The sequence below is a fragment of the Carassius auratus genome, chromosome 22 (genome assembly GCF_003368295.1).
Source record: "Carassius auratus strain Wakin chromosome 22, ASM336829v1, whole genome shotgun sequence".
In the NCBI taxonomy this organism is placed as follows: domain Eukaryota; kingdom Metazoa; phylum Chordata; class Actinopteri; order Cypriniformes; family Cyprinidae; genus Carassius; species Carassius auratus.
The window spans coordinates 20,689,611-20,705,087 of NC_039264.1; the positions used below are offsets into that span (position 1 = coordinate 20,689,611).

The 15,477-nt window shown below is 35.7% G+C and overlaps 1 protein-coding gene across 1 annotated transcript; it reads right to left on the reverse strand.

Moving 5' to 3' along the window:
* Window positions 1-2,233: 2,233 nt before the first annotated feature.
* Window positions 2,234-6,178, reverse strand: LOC113039977 (ICOS ligand-like). The gene is made up of 4 exons (XM_026198161.1): window positions 6,028-6,178; window positions 5,603-5,649; window positions 3,790-4,116; window positions 2,234-3,604 (listed from the first exon to the last, which is right to left on the reverse strand). Exons 1-4 carry the CDS (start codon window positions 6,036-6,038, stop codon window positions 3,345-3,347), a joined length of 645 nt encoding a protein of 214 aa, XP_026053946.1. The 5' UTR covers window positions 6,039-6,178; the 3' UTR covers window positions 2,234-3,344.
* Between the last annotated feature and the right edge of the window lie 9,299 nt (window positions 6,179-15,477).

Sequence of the window (15,477 nt, forward strand, 5' to 3'; positions counted from 1 at the left end):
TGGTTAAAAAAAGAAAAGTTCTCTATCCCATATTAAAAGAAAACCGAAGAAACAACATAAATGCAGTACTAGCAGTTGTAAACTGTATATAAATGGACAATTGTTCCGAAGCCACGAAAAAACACCATGGCTTTTCTGAATAAATATACAAATATGCAATAGGCTATGTATAATTATTATTTCTACTTATTTTCTATTTTCTCTCCTACACCTCTAAATCTACAAAATCTGTTATCCCAGCGTTTAAGTTCTGTGCTCACACTCTCTACTTATTTGCATATCTGCTCTTTCGACATTTTTATATTTTTTCTCTTATTTTTTTATTTATCTTCGATTTATTTTTGATTTGTTTGTTTGTTTTCTTTGCAATTTTTCTTGTTTAATAGTCTCTCTTTTTCCCTTTTTTGTGTGTTTGTTTTGTTTAGCTATCTCTCTCGCTCTCTTTCTCACTGTCTCTCCCTTTCTTTCAATCTCTGATAAAGCATACATGTGCCTTTTCTTGTATATTGAGTATTTATGTCTTGACTTTCTGTTTGTCTTTGTCTATATGTGTAAAGTTCTCTGGTCCAGTATCTGTTTGTTAGTTTTGTATTCATGTTCACCACTACTCCCTCTCAGCTCAACCATAAACAAAGATGTTGGAAAACATGTTATGCGAGATCAGTGTTAATTTTGTCAGCAAATTCGGATTTAGTCTTAGTCTTAGTCTTTTGAATAACACACCATTTAGTTTTAGTCACATTTTAGTCATCTGAAATGTTTTAGTCTTAGTCTAGTTTTAGTTGACTAAATATCATAAGAGTCTTAGTCTAGTTTTTTTTTTAGTAGAACACAGTCAACTTAGTTGACTTGACTAAATGTTTCCATCAGTCCGTTATGGAATGGTATTAATAAAATAAACATAAGGCCGCTCTCAATGAAAAATATACATGCTCTCTGAAAAAGACATGCATTCGTCCTGAATGATATGCAATGCATATGACATTCTTTCAAGATGAAGTACAGTATTATCGAAATAGACAACCACCTATATTATATTTGTATTGTATGTTCATTCTATTTCTTTATTTGTGCTATTTACACAAAGTTTACATTTTTTTAAGTTTGTTTTTGTTCATTTAAAATAGCACTGCATAGTCTTTACAGTAAAATAAAATACACAATCAAACCAAAATGTATTCAGACACCTTCAACGTTTCTTACAATATCACAGTTTATTTGCTGTAGTTCAGAAATTGGTAATAAAATATGACAATAACTCAGGGTTAAACTGTGTCAGAACAACAAATTCATCTTGATAATGTCTGATGCAATGCTTAATTTGGTTCAGTCTGTGGTGTGAAAAGGTTGCATTAGAAATTAAAGAAAGAAACGCTTAAGCAAAACATGCTCAGGTCCCTAATGTTTTTTTCTTTTCTTTTTTTAGTCACTAGTAAAACAATATAATCTATTCTATCTGATTTTTGGATTGACTTTGGATAAATTCTTGTTAAAATTACAAAGTAATTCAATCAAGAGCAGTGAGTGATTTACTTTTATTTTCATACATTAAAGACACTGACAGCAGAGCTAGTAAATTAGGCGCGGTCACTTTAAGAGACAAATGCATCCATTATAAAGATACGCATCCAATTTCTTTCCAACTCTTTACTTTCACTGAAGACATAACTACAGACTTTTTCGAACACACTTTCCAAGACGGGTATTTCGACATATTTAGTATGTGTTTGTTGTCGGTACAAAAGCAAGAAGACTTTGAGACGCGTCTCTGCTTGCTCCCTGAACACCAGAACACCGCGCTGCTGAATTGAGCTCTTTCACTTTTCGCTCTTTTTCTTATGTTTATTTAAAATGCGATTTGTATTTGTTCGTTCAGGTGCAGGAGGACCCAAACGTCCTGAAGGAGAGCTCGGTTCAGTGTTGCGCGAGTCACCAGCTGCTCAGTTCAACTTTCCCGCATCGCGGGGCTGAAGCCAACTTGATGTGTTGAATGCTCGGAGCACGTTATAAAACGTATTCTTAAAATACACATTTCTGTTTTAATAAATGCTCATATTAAAACATAGAATTACACATAACTAGGTACAAAAATAATCAGCGATACACTTACGCTTTTTAAAATGGCTCGGCTGCTTCTGCATAGATCAACCTACCCTCAAAGATTCGCTCTGATTGGATCTCTTCTCCATTCGTCCCTCCCATATATTTTCGTCTCATTTTTATTTGTTGACTAAAGTGTCAGTTACATTTCGTCATGTTTTTCGTCATCATATCTGACTTTTTATTTAGTTTTTATTTAGTTTTCGTCCGTGAAAAAGGTTAGTTGACGAATATTTTTAGTCATAGTCTTCGTCAACAAAAATTAACACTGTGCGAGATATGACACACATTCACCCAATACTGATGATAAAAAACACTCACGCCATATTACATCAACCGAACCCCTTTATCCCTCTCTCCCGCTCAACACTCTCTCTTTCTCTTTATCACTTCGTATGTCTCTTAACCCATATATACGTGCTAGCCCACAACTCTGATTTACCTGACATACACACATGCAACCACTTAAATTGATAACATGGAATGTACGCGGCTTCTGTACCCAAATCAAAAGACTCAGAGTAATTAATCATCTAATAAAATTGGGGGCTGACGTTTGCTTCCTTCAAGAAACACACTTAACAGACACAGAATTGCTCATCTCAACTTTAAACAGTTTGACAAAATATAATTCATTAATGTGGTATTCGAGAAGGGTTGGATGAATGAACTTGAATTCCTAACTTTTTGCCAGCATGGTCTGAAGAGGATCTGTGCCAATTTTGGTGAAAATCAGATGAACAAAAAGAAGGAAAATTCAAAATGGGAGAATTTTTTTATGACGAAAAATGACATCATATAGTCATATCGAATCGGCATGAGCAAAGGAATCAGACGACCAAACGCTTCAAACTTTATTAACAAAAACATGAAGGCAACTTTGGACAGTTTGTGGCGCTAGAGGGATTGGTTTAGAGACTGTAAATCTGCTATGGTGACAGAACAGACATTCCTTTATCAGTCTGCCAAATTTCACAACTTTCCCACAAACTAACCATATTTCTAGAAATAGCCAAACAATATATATTTGTGTTTTACTATGGGTGGTGGTTTTGTTAGAAAATTATTTTCGATTCAAGGTTAATTTGTTGTGGCTTCAGGTTAGTATGACACTATCTGCATATGGTGATCCCCTGACCTTATTGACTTAATTTACAGATATGAAACACACACAGAAAAATAATGAATCTCTGACTCATTCTTAAAGGTGAAAGCTCATGAAGTAAAATAGCTGCACATCTGTGTCATTCACCTGCTTTAGCTGCTTCATCACAATCATCAGCAGTTACTGATTTGTAACGTGCGTCAGGGTTCACATCCTCAAGAGTGTCTGAACCCATGCAGTGTTCAACTGACATACGGCAGCTTGGGATCTTTTTTCTAAAGATAATTGCAATGATTAGTATAACCAGTTCAGTTAATAGAGGGACAACCAGGATCCAAAGCCATGATTTCTCTCCACTGTCTGGTCTGGTTTCTTCTTCAATTCTTGTGTTTCCTTCTTCTGTTGTAGGAGAGAAGACAAGATTACTGCACTGTGATGAAGACAACAGATCCGTATCATTTATACACAGCAGTTTTCAGACTGAAACATCACTAGTGACCTAATAGAGGAACAATCATTTAGTCTATTTAGATTTTAAACATCTTTAGATTAAAACATCATGGACTACAGATAGTTTCACACACCGTTGATGATCAGCTCTACAGTCTCGTGTTTAGATGAGGGTGTGATGAGACAGTTGTATTTTCCTGCATCAGCGTGAGTGAGATCAGAGAGACTGATGGAGAAGTTTCCTCTTACACACTCTTCAGGGAAAGTTTTGGTTCTGTTCTTGTATCGTGGGTCCTGTTCTTCTAGTGAATCTTCACCCTTAACTAGATCATACACAATCTTGCTGCTATTGTGTCTCCAGTGCACATCAGTGTCTTGAAGTTTAAGAACATGTTCAGCTGAAGAACACGGCAGGACAACAGAACCACCAACAAAACCCTCTACTGTGACCTGCAGAGAGACTGAAATAACAGAAATGGTCAGGACAAAAAGCCTGTGGCATAGATTTTATCTTTTAAAGGTGCAGTAAGTGATCCTGAGAAACACTACTGATAAACAAAAAGCTTCACAAAATTTTGTGGATATTTGCTAGCTCTCTATTATGATTTTTTTTTTTTTTTTGTCATACTGACTGGCTACACAGAGGAAAAATAAATAAATAAACATTTTGCTCAATGGTTGCCCTTCCCAAGCCCAGGAGACTTAGATGAGATTCTCGTATATCTCTAATTTTACTATCAGCAGCATTTTAGATGTTCATCTTAACCCTTTGAGCGGTACGGTCCCACATATGGGATTCTTAGTAACGTGAAAGTGACACAAAAAAATAATGTAACTGATTACTTTTCATAAAAAGCAAGTAACTAATGTAATTAATATATTGCATTTAATATATTGCAAAGACTTACTACATTGAAAAAAACAAAAACAAAAAAAACTTCCGTGATGTCCCCGATGAGCGGGTCGGGGTGGGTAAAGAAATGTTACTTTATTTGCGGGTTGGGGCGGGTCAAATAATTTCATAAAAGCGGGACCCGCGGGTTGGAAAAAAAACCTGACCCATGCATCACTAGACTGCATGTGCGAGCACAAGTGATACTGTGGCCACCGATCCACGAAAAAGAGCGCAATAAAGCTCACTGGCTGAGTTTTCTCCTCTGAAAGAGAAGGTTGTACAACTGACAGAATAAGTTACAATATCTGAGATATTGCTGCTAAATTTATTTGCTTTTTTTTTTTTTTTTACTTGAATGCCATTGCTTAAATTGATATTTATCTTTTGACATTTAATCTTCTAAGTTCAGAAACATTGTTTAATATAATTGTTGTTCATATTTTTATTCAAAGTTCAGAATCAAGATAAATGTATTACTCTTATGTTTATTATGATAGCTGAGATAATGCTGCTAAATTTATTCTTTCTTTACCTTGAATATCATTGCTCTATTTTATTTTTGATATTTTGATATTTCATATTTTGTTCAAATGTGTAATATATCTGCTGTTCATATGTTCATTTATTAGTGTGTTATATGATTAGAATGTTGTCCTGGTTTTAAAATAAAGCACAGCAATGAAATTTGAGAGTATATTTTCCCTTTTCAGGAAAAGTATTGAAAAAGTATCAAAATCACAATTCTTGACTAGGTATCGGTATAAAAACAATAATTTTGGTATCGTGACAACACTAGTTTGCATTTAAAATCAAAATAGTGGATACATTTTGTGTTTGTGTGAAACAGTCATGGAACAAATTTGTGATTAATTAGTTGTTGTCTTTTTAATCGATTGACAGCACTAATATATATTTAATATATCTAATATACTTATCATTAAATAAATATATTTTAAATATAATTAAGTATTATTTATTTTTCACTAGGGTTTGAGGCAGTGTTTATCAGAAATCACCTTCTGCTCCTGTAAGTGTGTTGTTCAGAAGCTTACCTTTATTTATCAGCACTGCAAATATATATGTGAATACACAGATGAAGCTGTAGGAACAGACAGAAACAAGATCCTGTTAAATACTGAGACTCGACTGGGTTTTATTTACAAATAACGCAAACACGATGAGATAATACAAAGATAACACTCCAGAGACAATGCTAACTGCTAATGCTAATTGAAAATTACTAATTACTAATAATGTTGTTAATTATTCCCACTCTAGATAAACCAGATAATCATTAATCAACCAATTTATGTTTATTGTGTTAATGGTGCTAAAGTTTCTAATCTAAACTAAAAAGTTTCTCTTTTAATTCTAGTTTCAATAACGCATCAGCAACAACCCCCCCCCACCCCAAAAAAAAAAAATAAAAAAATAAAACGTGTTTGTCCACATAGCATTCTGAACTCATTGAACATACCTGATCATCATGGTGCCCTACTATTATTGATATGTTTTATTTTAATATATTGCATTCAAATATATCTTAAATTAAGATTAAATACTATTTTATTTTTCAGATAACAAAGTATCGAACATGCTTCCGCATCAGTATGTCACGTGTGCTACGTAATGACATCAGACGGAAGTGACGTCAACACCGTGTTAACGATAAGAAACGCACACCAGAAATGTGTTAAACGTATTCAGATTTACTTCAGTATATTCCAGACATCTACGACAGAAGGTGACTTTCACAAGCTTTTCATCGCATGTAGCCAACTCTTGATCTTTGACTCAGTCTTCATCATCAGTAATACTGAACAAGTCTCTGCTGTCCGTCACTGTGTCTCCAATCGTATCTCTGTCATGTCTCGACTTCAGTTCTTCAGGAGATTCGTTTTGTCTCTCATCTTCATTTATCAGACTACAAAATATTGTAGCAGTTTAACTGTAAAATTATGGATCCTTTTCATAGACTTCAGAATGTGTTTCCACAGTTATTAGTATTGTTTATATAGCAAATCGTTTATATTATTTTTATTTCTTATGTACATTTATTTTATGCACTATACTTTTATGTTATATTACTTAGGAGTTAAACTTCAGAAAACAGTTAATGCTGCTGTGTGAGGATTTCTAATACAACAGCTGATGACAGTTTTCTCTCTTCTGACCCACATATTCAATCTCTGGCTCCATTAGATCTTAGATGGATAGATATTATCAGCAGGTAGCTAAAGCATCAATATATTTGTATATATGTTGGGGAGTGAATAGTTAAGTTACTAAACTATGTAATTTAATTATAAAATAAATATAATTGTAATCAGTTACAGTTACTGAGAACCAAATGTGTAATTACAGTTACTTATGAAAATGTTAACAATTACAAAGGGGTTACATCTGAATTTATTTATTTTCACACTCCCCCACATACAGATGAATTGATTTCTTTGATAAATTGCAGTGACTGCTCTAACATATGAGATACAGAACAGGACACATGCTTTTTAAACAATTGTTTTATTTCCTTTTTGGGTTTATGTAGTCTATATACTTCTTTTTAAGATTAAGGTTAGATGCCAGTGTTTCATGACATAACTATGCAATGATTTAATTTCAAAAACAGTATCACTACTAAACTATTTCTCGTTATGGTTTTAAATCTGTATTTAACTTCAGAATAATCTCAAAGTATTTCTGATTTTGTGGTGGCTGTGCTTTAAAATGAAAAACTCTTAAAGTTTTCGAAAGAGACAAACGTCTAATCAGTGTTGAGAGCTATTGTAAGGTTAACCTTGCCGGATTTACATGTTTGAAAAGATTAACAGTTGAAAACATTATTTAGAAAGTTATTAAAACAAATATGAAATACAATCAGCTATATTACTTTAATAAAAAAATTGAAATGGTTATGCTATTTTTTACATTTTAAATAAAGAACTTGTATTTCTAACCTATTACATTTCCAAAGTAACTGTCTCAACACTGCTTATGTTTTCATATTAGTGAAATGAAAAGGAATAAACAAAATGATGATCAAATTGAATCAGTAACTTACATGAGTGTGAAAGTGAAGCTTCCTTTCGTAAACTCCTCTGGGAAATGTTGTACTTTTGGTCCTCAATTGTATCATTTCTCTTAATGATGTTTTATATATTCCTGCCATCATTGAGTCTTAATACATTTTCATGGTTTGTCTTGTTTTTTGTTTTTTTTTTACTGAAAGAGCAGGACAAGATCGCAGAGTTTCCAGTAACATCCTCATTGAGCTGCAGAGAAACCAAAAGACAGAAAACTGAAAACCTGGATTTTCCATGAAATCACTTTCAGATTTAGCTTATTATCAACTCACACAGCTATACTGTAGATAGTCTATACCTGCACTGAAGGTGTTTATTTTATTTTATTTCATGTTTCTGTATCTGGGCTCAGTGGAGAAAGATCTTCCTCATAGTTCCTCTCTCTCTTCTTCATCCTGACAGACTGAAGGAGTGCTGTGAAGAGACTCTGTTATGTACTCAGTCTGATGGGAGGAATGACTCGTGTTCAGTGAGAAACAAATAACAGCTTCCTTTGAGATTCAGTCAATCTGAACTCCCTCTAAGATTATCAAACTATAAATAATAGTATTACACACTCAGACAGTTATCAGTTACAGTATCTCTGTACATTCTGTCTCTTTACAATATGAAGTTTTCTGAATTATGTCTCCCACACATTCCTGTTGTCATCATGTTTATAATAATGTATGTACTGTACAAAACAACAAGAATACAGAGCTTTCAGTTATACATACCCTCATTTGTGACATACAGTCACTTTTTCATAAACTTGCCTTTCAAATGGTATTCATCAATGAAAACAAACAGCTGACAACAAGAGTTTTTTGTTTGCTTTTATATCTTTTCTGAATTTAGCAAGATCTGTCTCATATATCTCTCTTTCAATTTTATTCTGACAAACTGTTCAAGTGCTGTAAAGAGACTGTAATATTCTCAATCTGATGAGAGGCGAGACTCAGGATGATAGTTATCAGAGCAGAAGAGTGAGTGTGTGAGCTGGTATGATGTGAACACACTGTCATGTCATAGGTTTTGATTATCATCAATGTAAGGATGAAAAGCGATTCCAGTTACATCCTCATTCATGCTGAGGAATTGGGAGAACAATCTTCTTCTTAAAGAGATAGAAAACAAAAGTCCCCAACAGAGCCTTGTCCTTTCAAACCTTACTTTTGAGCAAATGGGTGGTACTGGTTATGTTGCTTGTTTTCATTCAGTTTGATTTTTCTGAACTCTGTGTGCACTGTGTGTGTGTGTGCGTGTAATTTATTCACCGAGATGTTTGTCACACACACTGCCACAAGTAAAAGTAGCCCAGCCCTGTTTGTCAACAATATCCTCATACCATATGATGGGAGACCTTTGCAGCCCTTAAAGAGTTTGAGTCCACTACCCCAAGAACCTCCAGCTTTCGTTTTTACACAGTTTAAGATTCTTGCAAGCTTGGTATGTTTTCTGACCACTGAAACTTCATATATAATTCATAAATATTTTAAAATAAATGTTAAAGTGTATGCCTATGTGGCCAAACCAAAGTAAAACATATTTTTTGGAGGAGATACTGCAGTTTACTCTGCTGTCTCCAAGAGGCTGTAAATGATAGTTGTTTATTTAACATAAAATATTATTCTTCAAAGAAATTCCTTGCATGCAAATCAGAGCATTTTGTTTTATATGTATTGAATAATTGATGTATTGTGTTTCTGTATTAAAATAAATAATGTCATTGAAACCTATTCTCAGAGGGATCAGACTGGTTGTTAAATACATAGACACGTATTATTTAGTTTGGATGTCAGCCGATTTGATGTTTCACTTTCACCAAGGAGTTAATGTGGTGATAATCGACAACAGGATGCTAGAGATAATCAATCAATCAATCAATCAATCACCTTTATTTATATAGTGCTTTAAACAAAATACATCGCGTCAAAGCACTGAACAACATTCATTTGGAAAACAGTGTCTCAATAATGCAAAATGATAGTTAAAGGCAGTTCATCATTGAATTCAGTGATGTCATCTCTGTTCAGTTTAAATAGTGTCTGTGCATTTATTTGCAATCAAGTCAATGATATCGCTGTAGATGAAGTGACCCCAACTAAGCAAGCCAAAGGCGACAGCGGCAAGGAACCGAAACTCCATCGGTGACAGAATGGAGAAAAAAACCTTGGGAGAAACCAGGCTCAGTTGGGGGGCCAGTTCTCCTCTGACCAGACGAAAACCAGTAGTTCAATTCCAGGCTGCAGCAAAGTCAGATTGTGCAGAAGAATCATCTGTTTCCTGTGGTTTTGTCCTGGTGGTCCTCTGAGACAAGGTCTTTACAGGGGATCTGTATCTGGGGCTCTAGTTGTCCTGGTCTCCGCTGTCTTTCAGGGCAGTAGAGGTCCTTTCTAGGTGCTGATCCACCATCTGGTCTTGATACGTACTGGATCCGGGTGACTGCAGTGACCCTCTGATCTGGATACAGACTGGATCTGGTGGCTACGGTGACCTCGGAACAAGAGAGAAACAGACAAATATTAGCGTAGATGCCATTCTTCTAATGATGTAGCAAGTACATAAGGTGCTATGTGAAGTGTTTCTGGTTCTGGTTTACCTAATTAATGCAGCCTAAAAATCCTTTAACGGATTTGGATATTAAAAGCATATTAGTATGTTATGTGTATGCCAGGTTAAAGAGATGGAGCTTGAGGCCGTGAAGAAACAGATCCATGATATTGTGGAGAAGCAGGCCCAGCTAAGCGAGTGGAGGGCTGTGCTGGAAATATTCAGGGGTTGATGCTCATAAGTCCAGGGTAAGTATACAGCTAACCCTCCCACCACCTCTACTCTGTGTGGTTCTCTGCAAAGGCCCGGTGTACCCAGAATGCAATCTTCCCAGATGTCCTTCACCCAGTGTAAGACATGAACCAGGCCCTGGGCGACGACCTCTCTCCATCCGCCGCCTCCGGTCTTCAGGATCTCCACCAGAACCCGGTTTGCTTCCACTTCGCGAGACAGAACACAACGCTGTGATCATCGGAGACTCCATCGTCCAGCACGTTCGTGATATTTAGCTGAAGGTAAAGTCCACACTCACTGTTTCCCTGGTGCTCATGTTCTTGATATTTCTGCACAGATTCCCGTGATCCTGAAGGGTGAGGGGAGCATCGGAGCGGACGTGCTTCACGCTGGGGTTAACGACACAATGCTGCGGCAGACAGAGACGCTGAAGAGTGACTCCAGGAGCCTGATCAAGACGGTGCGCAGCATATCGCCTGCATGATGATCATCGTGTCAGGACCACTTCCCACATATAGATGAGGACATGAAAGGTTCAGCAGACTTTTTGCTTTAAACGAATGGTTATTGTCATGGTGTAAAGAACAGAAACTGCTTTTTGTTAATAATTGGGATCTTTTCTGGGAGCGTCCTAGGCTTTTTAGATCTCCTGTTGGACAACATCTCAAGGACACTTCACTCCATATGACTAGTAAGCCAATTCTCAAATAACTGCTATGGTGACTTTTGTTCTACACGCTCAAATAGAAGTACTTGTGCTGTCAAATCAATAAAGATTGTGTTTGTTCCAGTCTTAATTTTGACAGGCTTTTTTGATTTAGCATTAGTCTAAACTCCACCAAACTACTGTTATGAGCATGAGCCCCGTCAGACTGGTCGTGGCGGGGGTGTTGCAACAATATATAGTAATATTCTCAATGTTACCCAGAAAACAGGATACAGGTTTAACTCATTCTCAATACTTCAGCTTAATGTTAGACTGTCAGACATGCAAAAGAAATCTAATGTATCTCTTGCTCTGGCTACTAGGGGTGTGACGAGATACTTATCCCACAAGACGAGACGAGACACGAGACTGGGTTCATGAGAGGGAGACAAGTTTTTTTTTTTTTTTTAAAGAAATCCTCAATGATAAAATAAATATTTTATTCTTCTCTACTCCTTTTTCGTAGTACATACATTTTCACATCGATTTATTAAAAGTAAAAAAAAAAAAAAAAACAACATTATTGTTAACAAATTCTGTATTTTAGCATGTCTAACTATTTGAATGCATAACACAACATAATTTATTCATTTTATTTTTTCTTAAAGGTAGCCTTACTGATATAGATATCATACCTCAAAGTGTTGTTACTGACCACTTCCTTGTATCGTGCATGCTGCATATTACGGATATTAACTATATTTCCAAAACGAGCATTATGAATGTAAGAGCCTTACATTACATTTATAACAATCATTGTTAATGTTTGAATTGTATTTCAGGGCAGTTTTTGAAAACATATAATCAAGAGAAGTCAGTTCCAGATCCACCCTCCACACCAGACCTCTGTCTCACGAGGATTGCTGTCTACTAGCATATTGTGTTCTCTTCAGACTTTGGCGGATGCAGATATTACTCAGGGACAAGAACACTTGAATATTGCAAGAATAGAGAAAGTAAGAATAAAGATTTTAGAATTTAATGTTAATTGCTTAAATATATATATATATATATATATATATATATATATATATATATATATATATATATATATATATATATATAGATATATTTTTGTGGCAGTGTGAACTGGCCATAATGCTGTATGATAGGTGTGAGATTCATTAAACTTGATTTGCTATAATACATCTGTTCATAAGCCATTGCATAATATTTTTAATGAATTATTTGTAGTGGTTTGGTTAAGGGTGTGATTAGCTGACATATTATTATGGGAGCTTGTGATTAGTTGATGAATGTGTGCATTGTTAATGATAATATTTAAATGCAATGTGCTGAGTGCTTACTAAGACTTGCATGTTTGTGCATGATGTTTTGACCCTGGATGCTTACAGAAGGGTATAGATATTTAAATATATGGAAATGTATTTATTATTAATATATCTCAATCTATGTGCTTCTGTATGGGCTGAATGCTTTCATTCATATTTCGCTGTATTTCCTGTTTTTATTAATAATCTGGGTGTATTACTGTTCATATTTGCTTGTTAATAAATTAACTGAATTAATTTCGAGTTGATTCATCATTCACAGCTGCTGAAACAGCCTTTAATTTATTTTGGGCATATGAGGACATAAATTAGGTTCAAGTACTGCATGTCCGCCCATAGAATAATTATAAAAAAAAAATGACCAATTTATTACCAGCACACGATCACCACACGATCACCACACGATCACCGATCCGCGACGTTGCCATGACGTCGCAGTTATTTACTGGCAACGTCACAAAGTTATGTTGTGGCGACGTATACGCACCTTTCACTTTTCCGGTACGTCACCACGACGAAACTTTGGTCACCAGATTACGTTGCAGTTACGTAACAGTTACGTAATGTTGTTAGCAGGGGAGTCTGTGCTGAGATCACGGATAACTCTAACGCAAGTCAATGACACTTATCTTCCGTGGTCCTTAAACGGAAACTCGTTTTAGTGATGGAGTACAGACCTCACTCAATGGACATGCTATCTCATCTGGAAACGCAACATTTGAAGTATTTTTTATTTTTTCAACACCAAATACCATGTCCAACCTGACTGTTATTGTAACTATTGCATTGTCCTGCCATCATACAAGTTCACTTTGATTCTGTTAGCCTAACTCAAATCTGTGATATGAGCACGGAGTGAGTAGGCTGTCTACCTGCACGATCCGTTCTACGCATGCGTAGTAGACTCTTTAGAAAACGCACATGCGCAAATGATAATTCTGTTTTGTGATGATTTACGACGCTGCACGATCCGTTCCACGCATGCGCAAATTTGTACCGCGAGAATTCAATTCCCTCACAGCGAAAGAAAATGGAGTTCAGCGGAAGAAATGAGAAGTTTGCCCTTTACGATGCCGTTAGGCAATATTTGGTTGACGGGTTAGTGGATACGGTGTTAAAGAAGAAGGTCTCGCGAGTGGTTGCAAATTTCGTTATAAGAGGTAAGTGAGTGTGGGAATTTGAAATAATATTAGCTAGGGCTGGGTACCGAGTTCGATACTTTTTAGGTAACGTTACCGACCGAATTGCCTCAATACTATCGAAAAAATGACTTCTTGTTTAGTATCAGATTCCGATACCTAAAGAGTTAACTCGTCAATGTCACAATGCTTAAACAAATACGTAAGAAATGCTCAACGACACACCTAAAACATACTCCTATGAGGGGCACACACACAAACACACACACACACACACACACACACACAAACACACACACACACACAAACACACACACACACACACACACACACACACTAAAGATGTGGAAAAGTCTATCTAAGGTGTGGCTACAGTTCTCCAGGCTCGATCCCAACAGCGCGCGATGCAGTATTTGCAGTAAAATAATTACTCCAAAGACTGGTACCACGACAGATATGATGAAGACCTTGACAGTGCACGGAGTAAACATAAGAGCAGAAAGTTGTTCCGTCTCCGACTGCTAAATTAAGAGGATACTTTGTTGATCACGCTGACAGTGTTTATATTGCAATATATTTCAAAAATGTGTTGGTTAGTCAGATTTTTTTTCCAGTAAGGAAAAGTGATCAAAATCGTGAACTTAACGTGTAATGTTACAAATTATTTCTGTTTCAAATAAATGCTGTTCTTTTGAAATTCTAGTTCAAAGAATCATGAAAACATTTATCATAGTTTCCAAAATATAAAGTTGCAAACTATTTTTATATTTCTGAAGGAAATATGATGAAGATCGAAATATTATGTCGGTGCCTGTAACAGTTTTATACACTGCTGTCACGTTATCTGAGCTGTTTCTGGATGAAGGCAGACTGCTGACAGCGAGTGGTGTTGACAGAGTTCAGGGAGATTTCCTAATTTCTGTATTAAAATATTTGTTTTTTATTGGTTGTGATATTCTAATTTTGTGAGATACTGATTTTTAGTTTTATTTAGATATAGCTGTAGTAATCAAAATTAACACACCTAATAGAAATATTTCACACAGTGTCTAATAAATCTATATAATGTATGAGATTCATGTTTTACATTTGAATTATTGAAATTGACAAACTTCCATAATATTCTAATTATGTGAGACCTACCTGTATTTACTTTGTGCATGTTATGGTTTAAATGAAAATACAATAATAATATACAAACCATAACTCATAATAACTATTTAATTTAGGCTGAAAAGATGGTTTTAGGCCCCTTTTGAAAGACCAACATCTTTTTCACCAGAACTTAACCTACTAATGCTAGCACTTTTCCTTCTTTTCTTGTCTTTTATATATAAAAAATAAAAAAAAACCTGGCTTTGCGTTCTGCACTAGACTAACTGAGACTTGTCATGGCACTTGTATACTGTTGTTGTTCGCTTGTACACCTGACTGCTTCTGTTGTTCTCATTTGTAAGTCGCTTTGGATAAAATCGTCTGTTAAATGATTAAATGTAAATGTTTATACAGGACGGTACAGAAAGTGCACAAGTGGGAGAGAGTGGAGGGGACGGCGTCAGAATGGACCTAGCGCTGGGACACTTTCAAGGATCACCCGAAGCACGACCACACTATATACACGAGGCTGCTGGTTCTAACATTTTAGAGTGCCCTGCAGTAGAAATCTCATTCTGCATTCCCCACGGTAAAGACGGCACAGTCCGGGGGGGTTCCCATTAGAAATCAACTGGTGGAAGGTTCCCTTCTCGAACTGTGTAACACATTTTCACTGCACAAATGTACACAACTCTTGTAATGAGACACATTACTAAAACATGTTTTTGTCAGAAACTGTAGGTTTCCACCAAAATAAAAGATCCACTGGTTTCAGTCCTAAAGGTACAAGGGTTTGTCTTGTAAGTGCTGCAAAAAATATGCATTTATGTGCCAAATTATTTCACA

Bases quoted from the DNA above. Each gene is read 5' to 3' on its own strand.
- LOC113039977 (XM_026198161.1), bottom strand. The intron at 4,117-5,602 runs GTAAGCTTCTGA...CTGTTATTTCAG, and splicing joins TGCAGTGCTGATAAATAAAG to TCTCTCTGCAGGTCACAGTA. The intron at 3,605-3,789 runs GTGTGTGAAACT...CTCCTACAACAG, and splicing joins TGTAGAGCTGATCATCAACG to AAGAAGGAAACACAAGAATT.